The sequence below is a fragment of the Telmatherina bonti genome, assembly GCF_933228915.1.
Source record: "Telmatherina bonti genome assembly, chromosome: 20".
Taxonomy (NCBI): Eukaryota; Metazoa; Chordata; class Actinopteri; order Atheriniformes; family Telmatherinidae; genus Telmatherina; species Telmatherina bonti.
The window spans coordinates 17,218,355-17,233,992 of NC_136618.1; the positions used below are offsets into that span (position 1 = coordinate 17,218,355).

General features: G+C 38.0%; 3 protein-coding genes across 3 annotated transcripts in view; 1 reads left to right on the forward strand and 2 right to left on the reverse strand.

The window, feature by feature from the left end:
- Window positions 1-457: 457 nt before the first annotated feature.
- On the reverse strand, window positions 458-2,860 carry gtf3ab (general transcription factor IIIA, b; the record flags this gene model as incomplete). Its single annotated transcript, XM_079259938.1, has 9 exons — window positions 2,712-2,860; window positions 2,493-2,587; window positions 2,311-2,407; window positions 2,114-2,202; window positions 1,951-2,024; window positions 1,798-1,878; window positions 1,458-1,690; window positions 680-733; window positions 458-592 (listed from the first exon to the last, which is right to left on the reverse strand). Exons 1-9 carry the CDS (start codon window positions 2,823-2,825, stop codon window positions 458-460), a joined length of 972 nt encoding a protein of 323 aa, XP_079116064.1. The 5' UTR covers window positions 2,826-2,860.
- Window positions 2,861-7,811: 4,951 nt separating this feature from the next.
- On the reverse strand, window positions 7,812-11,366 carry rpl21 (ribosomal protein L21). Its single transcript, XM_079260232.1, has 6 exons — window positions 11,335-11,366; window positions 10,544-10,622; window positions 9,540-9,601; window positions 9,101-9,213; window positions 8,204-8,354; window positions 7,812-7,934 (listed from the first exon to the last, which is right to left on the reverse strand). The coding sequence occupies exons 2-6, from the start codon at window positions 10,608-10,610 to the stop codon at window positions 7,845-7,847; spliced, it is 483 nt and encodes a 160-aa protein (XP_079116358.1). The 5' UTR covers window positions 10,611-10,622; window positions 11,335-11,366; the 3' UTR covers window positions 7,812-7,844.
- A 668-nt stretch (window positions 11,367-12,034) lies between these two features.
- The window catches only part of usp12a (ubiquitin specific peptidase 12a), an 11,384-nt gene continuing 7,780 nt past the window's right edge, over window positions 12,035-15,638 (forward strand). Inside the window, exons 1-2 of the mRNA XM_079260099.1 lie at window positions 12,035-12,143; window positions 13,987-14,067. Coding sequence (XP_079116225.1) covers window positions 12,096-12,143; window positions 13,987-14,067 — 129 coding nt within the window. The 5' untranslated portion in view covers window positions 12,035-12,095. The remainder of the gene's footprint in view (window positions 12,144-13,986; window positions 14,068-15,638) is intronic.

Sequence of the window (15,638 nt, forward strand, 5' to 3'; positions counted from 1 at the left end):
TTAATCACTTTAAAAAAAAGTAAAAAAAAAAACGAGATGTCCTGCCACATCAACGTTGTGTCCATCTGAATAAACCTCAGGCCTTATTAGAAACCTGCCGCATCCTGGGGGCCCCCCCAACTGCCCTCAGGCTTCATCACCATGACAACCAGCTGTCCTGTCAGCTGGCGTTTTATACATGTGTGAATGTGTATTTTGTTTGTTAAATAAACATTTCCTTTCAAGGAAAAAATTGACAGCATTTTTACTTTGCAAGTACAGACCTGTACATTGTCAGATTTCATGCCCAGGCAGCATCAGCTGAGCAGAGTTCACATGCTTAGCTACAGCATGCTGAGGAAAACAAATGTAGTCAGCTTTAGAGAGGTATGGAAAGATTGCTTTGAGAGATGGTTTATTCACACTTGCTAAACAAAAATTTTTAATGAACATAGTCACAACAGTTTGTAGCATAGCCTCAAGATTTGCCATCCTCTAAAGTGGTATTGTGCAGCTTTGCAGCAAGCTCGTTTGTTTCCTCTCGACTGGCTGCAGCTGTGATGGTGACCTCCTGCACCATCCTCCTAGGCAGATTCTTTTTAGGATGTGCTTTCTGAAAGGGGGAGTACAAATATAAATCATGCACAAGGACACAAGGGAGAAAAATGACAATTTCCTTAAGTTGACAAGGACACTTTACCTTAAGCCTTTTCTTTGCTGGGTCATGCACCACACCATGCCGCCACAGGCTTTCCTGTAAAACAAAAGGACACCAGTTTCTACAGTATCAGCAATTTGTTAGGTCAAAAATCAACAATAAGACATTTTCTGCATTTTGCCATGGTTGTGTGTGTGCGGTTTAATACATATTTGAAAGAAAAAAAAAAAAAAAACACTGCTCAGTTCTCCCTTCCATCACACTTCAATCAATTGCTGAGGGATGTGGCATTTGCCGTTTACATTCACTCAGATATAAAAAGGTTTACTGTGTTTAAGCTTTTCTAGCTCAAACCCAGTTAAACAAAACCAGCTAATCCATTATACCACCACATTGTGCAACAAAGTTCTTTGTTCTGAACTGCGGACATTTTTTTTTTTTTCAATAATTAAAAAATAAAAATAGCTGATCCACTTGTCCACAAAACTTGCTGCTTTACCTACAAACACCATTTAATGCTTTTGTAAACATTAGCCTGCATGCAAACCTTTAGCTTCTTGACAGCTTCTTCATTCTGTGTTGTCACAAGTCATGTTTAATCTTTGCCCAGTCCCCATGTGATGTTTTAATTTCCTTTTAACATCAACTTTACTTGGTAGGATAGATTTTTTTTAATTTTTTTATTTTATTTTATTTCAATCACTACTCTCATCCTCAATTTAAATTGAAGTGGTGAAATCTTCCCTTTACCAAGTAGAGCATGTAACCTAATTTTTGGAAAGTGCTACAATATTTCATGTCAAACTGAGGTGACCGTCACCTTCATGGCAAAGCTCTTCCCACAGCCAACATGGGTGCAGTTAAAAGGCGTCTTTCCCTCGTGGTCTCCCAGTACATGACTCTCCAAGTTGAAACGGCGGGTGAACTTTTTGTCGCAACCTTCTCTGGGGCACGGGTAAGACTTCTTCACCCCAGAGTGGACACGCTGCTCATGTTGGTGCAGAAACCAGGTGTTGTTGAATAGCTTTTTGCACTCTTCACACGGCACCTTGACTGAGAGGAAGTAGTAATAAAAAATGTATTTAAAAAAAAAAAAAAAAAAAAAAAAAAGAAATTTGTGTTTTAATGAATGCAATACAACAAAAAGTGTAAACTTATACCTTTATGTTCTTTTCTGTGTTTCAGATATTCTGTCCATGTTTTCCCTAGGAAAGGACACATTTCTGTGTCACAAGGATAACCTAAGGCAGAGAAAACAGTTTTGAACACCGGTTTAGAAAATAATGTAGGATTCATCCAGTCTCTTTACCAACCTTCATGCATTCTCTCATGATGCTTTAGTTTTCCATGGGTGGAAAATTCTCTTGCGCATCCATCGTAAGAACAACTACAATAAAAATATAAATTAATAAAAGGACTGAGGTGCCAAGGAGTAGCTAAAAAGACCATTCACATGCATTTCATTTCGTTACTCACTGAAAAGGCAGAAGCTGTTGGTGCTCACACTTGTGGGCTTTTAGTTGATTCCTCTTGTTGAAAGCTTGTCCACAGCCCTGATGGTCACACTGTAGAAAACAAAAAAATGCAAGCACAAAAGAAACATCTGAATGCAGTACAACCATCCCAACAAAAGCCTTGCCAAACAAAATCAAGCAAAAGAGTGGTCCTTGTACTTGATATCTCTTTTCCTGGTGCAGGTGGACTCGAGCCATGTGGTTCTTCATGCTGGAATTTTTGACAAAGGCCTCAGAGCATCCATCAACCAGACATCTTGAGTGCACAGCAGGTAACAGAACGTGAGACACACTTTTTAAAATGATTAGGAAAACAGACTTCAGAAAACACAGGGGCTTACTTGTAAGGCTTCTCCTCACTATGACTCAGCTCATGTCTGGTGAGTTGGTAGCGAGCGCAGAAACTCTTGTCACAGTTCTCACAAGCAAAGGGTTTCTGACACAAACACACAACATTACATTGTGTCATTAATAGTCATTTAATTGCAAAAAAGGTAATTTAATAATCTGAACTATTTACATGCATTTGCATTCATTTCAGCTGCTCCTACATTACTTACCAATCCTGTGTGTTTGCACAGATGAGCTTCTAACTTCCATGACTTACTGAATGTAGCGTCACAATCAGAGAAAGAACAAACATAGCTTTTCTGCCTTTGCAGCTTCTCCCCCATCTTTAATAAGAACTTTTAGATATAGTGTTGTGATCACAAACAAAATTTGTAAGTGGGCAGGACAAAGAATGACCCACAGCCATAAACTCACCTGCACATGATTTATCTCACTGGAATGTACCATTTGAGGGGGAGAGGGGGTGTCTTACCTTGCTGAAAAACAAAAAATAAACAATAAAAAAAAAAAAACAGTTAAAAAATAATGTATATATATGTCAAAAGAACCTTTAGTGAACATCATATTAAAAACATTACTATGTTCAACAGTCTTCCTCACTGAGCTGTGCAGGATTGAGGCACAAGTAATCAAACATGTAAGATGTTGGAAAATGATTTAACCCCTTGGGTTTAATGGGGATTTCACTGATGCTCAAACACTAAAATTTCTGGGTGTCTTTCCTCTGCACTGATTGATACAAGCTTTAAAAATGTCAACCAGACTACTTACAGGATGTGCCCATATCTGCTGATCTGCGACAAGGTGCACAGGGAGAGAGGCGACTGAATGTCTCCATTAATCAGACGTACTCTGAATTTACTCCGCTAATCTTTATCTAATCGCTCCTCTAATAACACTCTGACAGGTATGATTTATTATTTTCAGAAGTTAATCTTAGGTAGGATCTTTGTAACCCTTTAAAAGGAAACTACAATGTAAAACAGTAGTATAAAACTGTTGAGGAAGAAAAATACATCCTGTAAAAAGGGGAAAATTAAACAGCACTGCTGACTAAAACACAATCAAATGCATTTCCAATTTAATTTTATTGGTCATTTTGAGTTTCTGATATCATAATGAGTCTGTTTCAACTTTTTCTCAAAACATTTTAATCTTTTTTGCAGTTCCTTTATGTTCTTTCATTTGTTGTTTGGGTCCTTTGAGGATTTGTTTTGTACTTCATAATTTTTTTTTGGAGGCCATGAACCAGAACACCCCCTCCAAATTCCTTGGGGCCCATTCAGTGGATTTAAAGTTAGCTCACTAAAAGTGTCTACAGCTACAAAATATGAAATGAATAAAATTTTCTTTAGTTTCGAATGTTATTTTAATTATAATGTCTACATAACTGTCAAATTTGACGTGACTAGAAATTTCACAGACAATTCAGTGGCATTATCTGCTTGTCCAAACATAACAGATCAACCTCTGTGCCCATGCCTTGGTCTCATGTGAAACCTTTGACTGACTTTTGTGAATAAGGCCTATTGAGAGCCTGTTGGGCGTTACCTCATTGGCCTCCCACGCTTCAGGTAAGCATACCTGGGTCAGTTGACACTGTTATCAGCCTCCCACTCTTGTCATCTGGCCCCATCCTGCCACCACCTCCACCTCCACCTATGCTGTCAGGGACAGGATCAATACAGCTGACCCAACATCCACATATATGGCTGTGCCTACACCTGGCTGTCTCTGATAACCACACAAACTCTCACCTCACCTATCACACACACACACACTCACACAGATACAGCATGTGTGCTCTGTTCACCTGCACTGGGATTTTCCTGTGCCTTTGTCAAACCTATCGCAAAAACACACACCTTCACACCTCCGCTTCCACCATTTCCACAAATATGACTGTCATGACCACTGACACTGACAGCTTTACTGACATTGTGAGGAATAGGGAGACTATATTTGTGCAAAAGAATTTTTTTCTGGTCTTCACTGATAGAAGGTCTCCTAACATTTGCAGGTGGCTGTTGTTTGAAATTATATACAACTTGCAGCCACATTTCCATCAGGTATAAATGCCAAGTAACTCTTGATAATAACACTGGCAAGACTTCTTAAAAGATGTATATCATGAGAAGACAGCAAGAAAAATAGAAGAGAAACTGACAATAGATCTAAATTTCATTGTTTTGTTTTGTTTTTTTCTCAAACCCTGGACACAGGACCAGTCATATGTCATATATCTACACAACTTATGTCTGTGTCCACTTCCAATTATCTACAGTTTGAGTGTATGTGTGTGGTTAATAAGTAACACCTGGGTCGATACAGCTGCTCCAAGCTGCAGGCTGAGCTGACAGACTCAATCTGTGAGTGTCAAACGTGTGTGATTAAGGAGTTCATAGTGATCCACAGCTTTTATCCACAGGCTTGGTCTCTCTACCTCCTCCTTCTTGCTTGCTTTCGCTCTGCTTTTATTTACCTTTTGTTTCTTCAATCAGTAACTTTCATGAGTCATGATACTGTGGTTTCTCTGAGAGAACATATAAACACACATATATAAAAGATCCACTGTATACGTGTGGTCAAGATGAAGACCAAAAGAAATAAAATAAACCAAAACACAGATTTGTAAAGATTTCAGTGTTTTATGTTGGAAAAATAATAACATACACAGAAGAGCATAGATAAGACTTTGCTTATCTAGATACTCCAAGCAAAATCCAGACCCTGCTGATCAATACCAAGGGCTTTGGCTGCCAACCTGCACATTGATTGATTGCATTTTGTTTTTCCATCTGTTTCTGCTGGTTTTTATCACTTCAGGTTGTTGGACACTTATTACTCTGTCCAGATAAGGCTGGTGTCTGAATTCCCTGACCTCAGGCCAGCAGGGTTGTGAAGGTGCGGAGAGATAATGTCTACACGTTTATCTAAAACAGGTTCTACCATTGTTCACAAGGAGATTACAACATTCATGTTCCTCTTTTGCAGCAGTGCTTTTTTATATATATATATTTTGGGTTAAAAAGTCCCATCGCCTAAAACCTTTTATTTTTTTATCAGAGAAAATAACATTTAAAAAACTACAGAAATGTAAAAATAATTGCTCTCTTCTTTGCCCTGCGATGGACTGGCGAGCTGTCCAGGGTGTATCCTGCCTTTCGCCCAAAGACTGCTGGGATAGGCTCCAGCTTCCCCACGAACCTTCATTGGATTAAGCGGTGAGGATAATGAATGAATGAATGAATGAATGAATGAATGCTCTCTTCTTTCCCGAGCAGCTGAGTCTGTCTCTGCAAACTGGGCCGAGTTTGTGAAAATATTGGGTAAAGCACTGAGGTGAAGAGAGATAACCCATTTGTCACATAAGCAGTCAGCCATTCAGCCTCCACTGATAAGACAGCACACATCAAGCAGTCCACACTCACTCACAAAAGCATGACACCCCCATAGACATCCTTACTATTTTAGGCAGAAAATATGGACAAAACTCAGAATACACTGATGAGCATGAACTCTGTAAATCTCCATTTATTTATTTATTTTTTTAAATCCCTGTAGCTGATTTATTTAAGCATTTTTAAATGTCATTTGTACAGAACTCAGTCAAGCAAAGGGAACAAAACATTTAAATGGTCTGGTTTTAATAAACATGGTCATTTCTTAAGTCAGGATTGTAGATTTGCCTATTTTCTTCTTTGAAAACTAAATGTCCTGTTTATTTTTTCAACTATCATGTCATGGTACTTGGCCTACTTTCTCCAGTATGAAAACACCAGAAAGCAAAATAATTTCACCTAAATTGGGAACAAAATCTTACGCACTTGATTTGCTAATGTGATAAAACGCTCACAAAAATGAAAATGATTGTCCTGGTGGTTGTTGTTGTTGGAGAACTGCCGAGTGGTAATCTCCATTAGTGCTTTATATTTACAATCAGATTAATGAAAGTTAGATTATTTGTTTAATAGTTCTGCTTGGTCAATAACATGAATTAACAATAATATATGTGTGTGCTATATTTTTTAAATAAATGTGCAATCCAGGAGCCGATGCTGCCAAACGCTGAGTCTAAAAGCTTTTAATCTGGTGCACACTGCCACCTACTGCAGTATCACAAAAATCTGTATGTGACATCATCGCTCTCCATAGCAAACCCTTTACATCAGGGGAATGCGATTCTACATGTCCCACAGTTCTGCAGGCATTTAATGTGTCCCTTCTCCAACATACCTGACTAAAATTATATGGATCCAACAATCTATTAAGCTCTGCACAACTAATTTGACTCAAGTGTTGAAGCAGGAACACACTGAAAACCTGCAGGACCAAATTGTCCTGCGCTGCATGATGAAAGCATCCAACACTTGAAAACAAGGGGGCCCAGCTCCGGTCCTCGAGGGCCACAATCCTGCAGGTTTTTTATATATCCCTGTCCAAACACATCGGACTGAAACTCATCACTATTTGTGCAAATTGTCGTTGGCTGTTGGATCGTTTAATGGAATCCAGGTGTGTTGGAGCAGAGATACATTAAAAACCTGCAACACACCCCTGCCTCAAAACCACCTCAAACCCCAAAACTTAGTCTCTGCTAATTAGTCTTATAGACACACCCCAAAATATTTACTACTGCTCTGTACGTTTTTCTTTTTCATTGATAAAAACAATCCCAACCTCTGAGAATGGATTAAACACAAGAACATAAGTAGCTGCTATAACCATCCTCCTGGTTACATTACAGGTTCAACTCCCAGTCCTTTCCTAAGCTACATTTTCACAGCTGTATTTAAAGGCTCAATGAGAGAATTTTAAAACAACTTATTTTCCAGTCACCACATCTGATTGAAGCTGTGAACCAGAAAAAATTTCAGATACTTGTTAAAAAAAGTATGTTTTTAAATTGGCAACTTTACATCATTACAGCACTGGTATTTAGAGCCAGTTTAATACACTTGTTTGTAAATTCATGATAATTTTAGTCAGGCCAATATTTAGTTGTAAACTGTACACCATTTCATTTCAATATTCTCAGATTTTAGCTCAAAATAGTTTTGCATTACTGCTTCTATTCATTTCTGTGAACAGATTCAATATGGAGAAATAAGCTCTGCAGAAACTGCTCATAGTTTACTTTGTATTTTTGCAGCCTATATAAATTTGAACAAAATATTCTCAGTTGTGCTTTAGAAAAAACACCTTCAGCTTCTTTTTTGGGGAATTATTGGTGTGAAATGCTTGCGACATGTGACATGTTATTCAACATTTATTCAATTGTGTCAAAAGTAAACAACATAACAAGGAGCGTGTGTACAAATATTTTTATTTTGTTGAGTTGTTTATGCCATGAACTCGTAGGGGATAGGCTCCAGCAGCTGAGGCTCGTTTTTCTTGGTGCTGACAAAGTGGGCCTCACGGGGAGGAGCAGGCTGAGGAAGAAAGGCAAAGAAACATGAAATAAATGAAAAGGTAAATACAAAACTTAAGGAAATCCTGCCCAAAAAACAAATCATAGTATAAGGAGGTTCTTGTATAAGCTGAAACTTTCAGCACTAATGTTCAAATCTGGCATTTCTTCACACAAGCTCGTTTTCACCACCTGGTTTCATTATTACAAATTAATACACTCCTTCACAAAATATAATTCAAAGCGACGTCTGAAGAAATTTTTTTTTTTTTTTTTTAGATCAGTTCTTACCTGCCGCTTAAGCTCTATCCAGTTGCCTTTCTGCTTGGCCTCCTGCTTCTTGGCCTCATTTTCTTTCACACGCTGCAGGAAGCTGTCCCTGCTCTTTGAGTGCTTCACATGCTCAATGCGCACATTAATCCTCTTGGCCAGAATCTTTCCTCTGCAAAAGCCAAGAAATACAACCTAAAATCTAGCACATAGCTAAAAACTGGGATAACTTTTGCTCAGTTTCTATAATACTGTGTAAAGTCAGCTGTCCCTTGAGCACAGCGCCAGGTCAAAACACAAAGTTATGGCTGGTGTGTTAAAGGATGAGCTGCTCTCCCCAACGTGAATGACCACCAAGGACAGAAAGGTTCCAGGTGGCAAAGTGAAGATGGGGTGATTAGATCAAGTGTAAAACATGCAAGACTTAATGATATTCAAATATCCTCCTACAAAATTGCTGTAAATCCTACAACACATTGTTGACTAATACACTGACTCAAGTCCATTCACATTAGGACAATCTGTTAGACTTTGCTTGATTGGGGACCCAGCTTACAAATGCAGATCTCATTCCGCTTTAAGTGGACCAAAATGCGGGAAGCGTAAATAATTGTAGTCTGCTTCCTGTATTTAGTGCAGATCACGACCAGCATTTGTAGAGCCTGTATGTACAGCCACAATTCACCAAATGAAAGGGACTTTCTGAGCAAACAAACTGCTTCGAATCATGGGCCCATAGTCTGATTGTTATGGTGCTCATCTGTTGTTCTCGAAGGAACACACAAAAACACCAGAATGGAAAAACCACATCAAAACTTTGTGGCTGCTAAAGATTTGTTTCCAAGAAATTTGATGAGTGTAGAATATAACGTTTATGAATACCCACATGTCTCAAATTAAATATAATGTATTACTTACTTGACCTGCTTGTTGACAATGATGCCGACAGCATGTTGGGTTACATTGTAGACACGTCCTGTCTTGCCATGGTAGCATTTATGAGGCATACCTTTCTGAATGGTACCTGTGCCCTGGAAAGTAAACACACATGTGAATGACATAATACAAGGGGAAAAAAATACTTATCAAAGCGTTTCCATTTGCTACTGAATAGCATTTGCAGTGAAGTAAACCACAGGTAAAATGTCTTGTTGAAATCCAGTTATTGTCTGTTTATTTGCAACAGTCAGATAAACTTTATATCAGTCAGTTTTGAGACATGCAACTTTATGCTCTAAAATCACCATGCATGACATTCTAGTTACTCATTTGTGAATGGAAACACTGCATTAGTATTTTATCCTAAAGACACTTGAAAGAAACCTACAGTAGCAAAATATACTAAGCTATATCCTACCTTGATGTCAACGATGTCTCCTTTCTTATAGATGCGCATATATGTGGAGAGGGGGATTGGGCCTGCAAAGCAAACAATACAGGTTAGCTGTAATCTAGCAGTAACTTCTACTTTATAACAATATTAGACTATTTTCTCCTCCTACAGAGTACATTGATGGGCATTATGCATCTAATCTGATGTTGCAGTAAGAAGAAATCCAGGGCTGTAAGCCTTTTCTCTCCCACACAGCAATATGAAGTACAAGCCTGTTAAATTAATGTATTATTGGTACACTAGGACAAACATTAGGTATCCCTAAAATGCAGAGTCCTTATTTAATATTGAGGGAAAAGAAGAAAATAATTTCACAAGGTTTATGGATGAAAATATATCTTGGTGAGACAACACCTGAGACAGCTTCAAGGAAACCAGTTTCATCAATTTATTATGTTACTTTAAGATTTACTTATCAGTAGTTCCTAATATTTGATGGTATCTGTTAGTTTTAATGCAGAATTCCCCCCCCCCACAATTTTGACAGTGGTTGTTATGACCCAGATACACAGCAAACTTGATTTTATCAGAAGCAGTACGTCACCTGGGGTATTTGTTGGTAAATTGCAGATTTAACATATCATGGCTGTATCTGGCCAAAGTGGTGCATTTCACACAAACACAATCCCATTATAATGATACGCACAGGGGGTTTCGCTGTCACTGGCTTCTGACCTGCCACATGTTTATTTGCACAAATTACAGTCGGTGTAACTGAATAAATGTTAAATTGCAGTACTCCTCTCCTTACAATGCAGAAAATCTAGATGGTTCTTGTCATGGCTACCAAGACATCTCAGTAAGGAACTTTCCTAATCAAAACAGACTGTCTGACCAGACCGTATTAGTAACCAACTCCAGTACAGGCAGATCCATACTACCAGTTTGATGTCCACTAGTTACCATGGTAAATGTTAATATCAGATGAATATCGGACTTTAAACTCAAACATTCACATCTGTACTCACCATGTTTGCGGAATGGCCTGCTGAACATATACCTGGTCCCCCTCCTTTTGCCTCTGGTGTTCGTCATGATGCCTGATTACTGAGAACAAAAGAAAATTCACTTTAACATGGTTCGTTTATTCTAACAAATGAGAACAATACCGTTCATTTTAATAAGAACACAAATGATAAATCATTTAAGGTCCATTTAAACCTATCTACAGGCTTTCATGGATTTAAAAAAATGTCACTGATAGAAAATTATTGTACAAAAGAGACTGACAACTATGGCCATAATGACAACTTAGTATTATATGCCAATAGGTCTAAAAAATCAGCACGGGCTCCAACCTAAAAATTTTTTATTTAAACAGCCCACATTTTAAGACATAAGTAGTATGCTCTTCAGATGAGTAGTAATTGCAACCACATTCATAGGAAAATGTTATATTGAATAAAACATTATAAGCAAGTTCCGACACTGTTATTAAGACCATATTATTTTATTGTTGTAGCAACACTCGATAAACCCACTTCAAATTGGGTTACATATCTCTGAGAACCATAACCATTGTGTCTGAAGGATAATTTCTTGTGAATATTTCTCAGCCCAGCAGGGCCGCATGGGCAGCCACGATGTTGGACCTGATCAAGTTTTAAGTGGAATAATCTTGTCTGGAATAATTTTAAAAAACAATGATGAGTCATTAATGTGCAACGAAGTGTCTTCGGTCCGTGTATAAATGTTACTTAGAACATATACCATGATAAATAAGGAGAAAAAAAAACAATTTATAAGGAGAACAACTTACCCCCGGTCTAGACAAGATGGCGGGTGCGGCGGAAAGAGAGATTTAAGGTCCCCAAACTCCGCCTCGCAAAGAACGATTTAGGCAAGTCGCGATATTGCCTGAACTAAAGAAATAAGCCTAGCAAATGGAACTTAGCAGACTCAGCGTATTTCTTATATTTTTATTTATTTTATGAACCCAGGAGTCTTACCAAACCATATGAATTAAACTGGCTGATATTATTATTACCGGGTCCAGGATCAGATTTAACAAATGTAGCTTATGTGATTTTTATTTTTTTTTTATTATTTTTTTTAAATGGCATTCTTTAAGACATGAAAGCAAATTTTAACATATCAACCTCTTTTAAGAATAAGTGCATTTTTAAACGCGTTTTGCTATTGTTTAGGTAAGCCGTAATAGTGGTACACGTCTGTTTCAATTTACGCATGCGCAAAATCAGTGGCAACATAAATTTTTTTTTTTTTTTTTTTTTTAACCATTGACTTTAAAAAAAAAAAAAAAAATCTTTTTACAAATACACATGTGTTTGGCATTTAAATGAGTCCATATGTTTGACACTCACGACCAAGAGTCCACCGAATCTATTTTATTGGGCATTATTATGCGAAAACGGAAGCAGTAAACAGGGAATGATCTTGTATTCCTGAGCGTTACGTTGTCCCCCGCGAGCTCAGCAGAATCGCTCGCCTGTCCTCACGCGGGGAGCCAGCCCAGTCTTGTCAGCGCGCGGCGGTGTTGTGGAAGATGGCGCTAGCCGAATGGAAATCCTAATGACAGTCACCAAATTTGCCTCTTTTTGTACCATGGTGAGTGCACGGCAGTTTTACTATTATATTTAGCTAATTATAGAGCAAAACAGAAAGCGTGACTGTGGTCTTATTTGTTGTTTAAATCGTGGAAATATTAATGAAAGCAGTCTGTGCTAGCCAAGCAGTATTCGATATGTAGCCAAGCAAGCAGCCACCCACCGCCTTCTCCGCTCTTCTCCTGTTTTTTTTATTCTTGTTTAGAGAGGGGGCTATCGACAATGCAACTCATTAGCGCTGATTGCTTTCCAACTTGTAGTTTAATAGGCTAATTAGTTTATATTATACCACAGCTCATGTATGGACAGTGACAGTGCACCTGCTGTAGCTGGGATTCAAAGCTAGCTTGCTAATGAAAAGCTAAACCAGTGTTCGAGCTTTCCAACAACTGGAACAGCTGGACAATGGGGACTTCAGGGTGAAAAAAAGATTGGTCTGTAATCTGTTTGGGGACATGGTGTAGCAAAAAGCCAAGTTTATTTGGCCTTAGAAAAAGTTCCAGATATTATTAACACAGGCAATGACGACATTGCTTAACATTAGCTGCGCACTAGATAAATGTGTCACAGTTTGTTTCTGACTACACATCAAATCGCAGTTTACCTCTTGGTAAATTATTATAAAGGGATTTTTGTTTCTCAAGCCACCGAGTCATGTTTAAGCTTATATGACATCTACTATCATATTCAACTGTCATCCAGACCTTGTTTTACATTTAAAAGCCTCATGGGATGAGCTTAATTAGTGGCTCCCCTACCCTTACTGTCAGCTAAAAATGATGCATGCTTTTAGCTCAAATGGAGAAGTGGGGAAAAAACACATGGTGGAGCTACAAGGGCAGAATGTCATGTCTGGAGCTTTTTAGCTGTTTTTTATTTTATTTATTTATTTTTTTATGTGGAGCTGATACGTTTTTCGGTAACACTACAATAATGGTACAAATTATATACTTAAGTAATGCGTAACTCATAATGAACTGATGCATTATTTATGAAGACTTTATCATGAATTCCTGTTGCTCATCAAGAACTAATGATGATCTCAATGTTGATTCATGTGATTACTTGACCCCCAATTGATCATCAATGGATGAACGTTAGTTCACTGTTAATTAATCAATATGTCAACAAATTTTAGTTTGCCAGTTTAGTTACAAATATATATTTAATTCCATGCTACTTTTTTTCATTTTTATTTAAAGCAAGGCACACTCAAAGAAGTTCACTTGGGTGAACACGGATATGTAAAAGCGCTTGCAGTAATTATTACGGTTTTAAAATCGCTGTATTAATGCAGTACGTTTAACAAATATGACACTGGTATGTATGGAAATGCTTCATATCAAATATATTGTTGCTTTAGAAACAAAGCATACATAAACAAATAAACCAACAATCAACCTTTATTAATGGTCCCTCAAAGTGCTTTTATACCCATGTTCACCCAATGGAACTTCATTGAATGTGTCTTGCATAAATAAAATTGAAAAGAAAATCAGTAGCATGGAATGAAATATGTTTCTATCTAAACTGGAAAATATGTCAACATATGGATGAATTAACAGTAAACTAATATTTATTAATTGATTAATTACGGATCAAGTCATCACATGAATCAATATTGAGATCATCATTAGTTCATGATGAGCAACAGGAATTCATGATAAAGTCTTCATTAATAAATGGATTAGTTCATCATGAGTTACAGATTACTTAAGTATATGATTTGTACCAATATTGTGTCATAAGTGTTACTCGTTTTTCATATTTTTAAAACGATGTATAAAGTACATTTTGTTTTGAGTGGGGAAAGTAAATTATGTGGCTAATCTGTACCTGTACAGGGCGCCAATGCCTCTGCTCTGGAGAAAGAGATTGGATCTGAGCAGTTTCCGGTCAATGAGCACTACTTTGGCCTGGTCAATGTAAGTAACTATTTTATACCATGTAGTTTGATAATAATGACTTTAAATGTTCCACATTGTCAAAATTCAAATGTCTCAGCTGCTAGATGGTGTATGGTGTATAATAATATTAATAATAATAGTAATAATAATAGTAGTAATAATAATAATAATAATAATAAAAGACAAAACGATGCAACTCAGAAGGAAAATCTCTAAAGTAATCTCTAAAATAAAAATACATTAGGCTCTCCCTTACGGTGTGTTCACACCAGGCACATTTTGAGCGTCAAGGCATCAAGCTCTCTCGCGGTGCGTTTTCAGCGTTTGCCGCGGCGGCATGACACGTGTAACGCAAAAATTTCATAAGGTCGACGAACACACTGCAACGCCAGAGATGGAAAATGAGAACTTTCGCCACTTGACGCAGTGCGTCAAACAATCAGAGCGATATATAATTCGGCTCAGCAGGTTGTCAAACTGGTCCGGGGTAAGACGAAAATAGCGCTGGAAGCGAAGCTCATTAGCACGCAACTCCTGGAGTAAATGGTGAAATTCACCAAACTCAGAACGCCTATGATTTATCTGGTGAACCCAGACATGGAGCTCAGACGCCCTACGATGACGTTCTCTATTTATTAAATAAAGCCATGCCGCTCCCTCTACTGCATCCGCCATCATTCAAATTAACCGGAAGGAAAGCTCCGTCTTTCCCCCCTTTCTTTCGCGCCTCGTTTGCCGCTCGCTCACGACAAGCGGCAAATACACCATAACGTGTGTGTTCACACTGGACCTGAATGACCACCAAGGACAGAAAGGTTCCAAAGTGAAGAAAAGGTTGGCAAAGTGAAGATGGGGTGATTAGATCACGTGTAAAACACACAAGACACAATGATGTTTAAATATCCTACAGATTTGCTAAAAATCCTACAACACATTGTTAACCAATACACCTACTTAAGTCCATTCACATCAGGATAGTCTGCTAGACTTTGTATGATTGGGGACCCAGCTTACAAATGAGGACCAAAATGCTTGAAGCATAAATTGTAGCCTGCTTCCTGTATTTGGTGCAGATCACGGCCAGCATTTGTAGAGCCTGTATATACAGCCACAATTCACCAAATGAAGGGGACTTTCTGAGCAAACAAACTGATTCGAATCATGGGCCCATAGTCTGATTGTTATGGTGCTCACCTGTTGTTCTCGAAGGAACACACAAAAACACCAGAATGGAAAAACCACATCAAAACTTTGTGGCTGCTAAAGATTTGTTTCCAAGAAATTTGATGAGTGTAGAATATAACATTTATAAATACCCACATGTCACAAAATAAATGTTTTACTTACTTGACCTGCTTGTTGACAATGATGCCAACAGCATGTTTGGTTACATTGTAGACACGTCCTGGAAAATGAAACTGGTTAAGTGGTCGGCTCATGATAATTACAATTATCAAGGTTTGGGCAGTGGCCTTTCTGTGTGGAGTTTGCATGTTCTACCCGTGTATGCATGGGTTTTCAGGGTACTCCGGCTTCCACCCACCATCCAAGGACATTAATTTTAGGTTAATTGGTTACTCTAAATTACC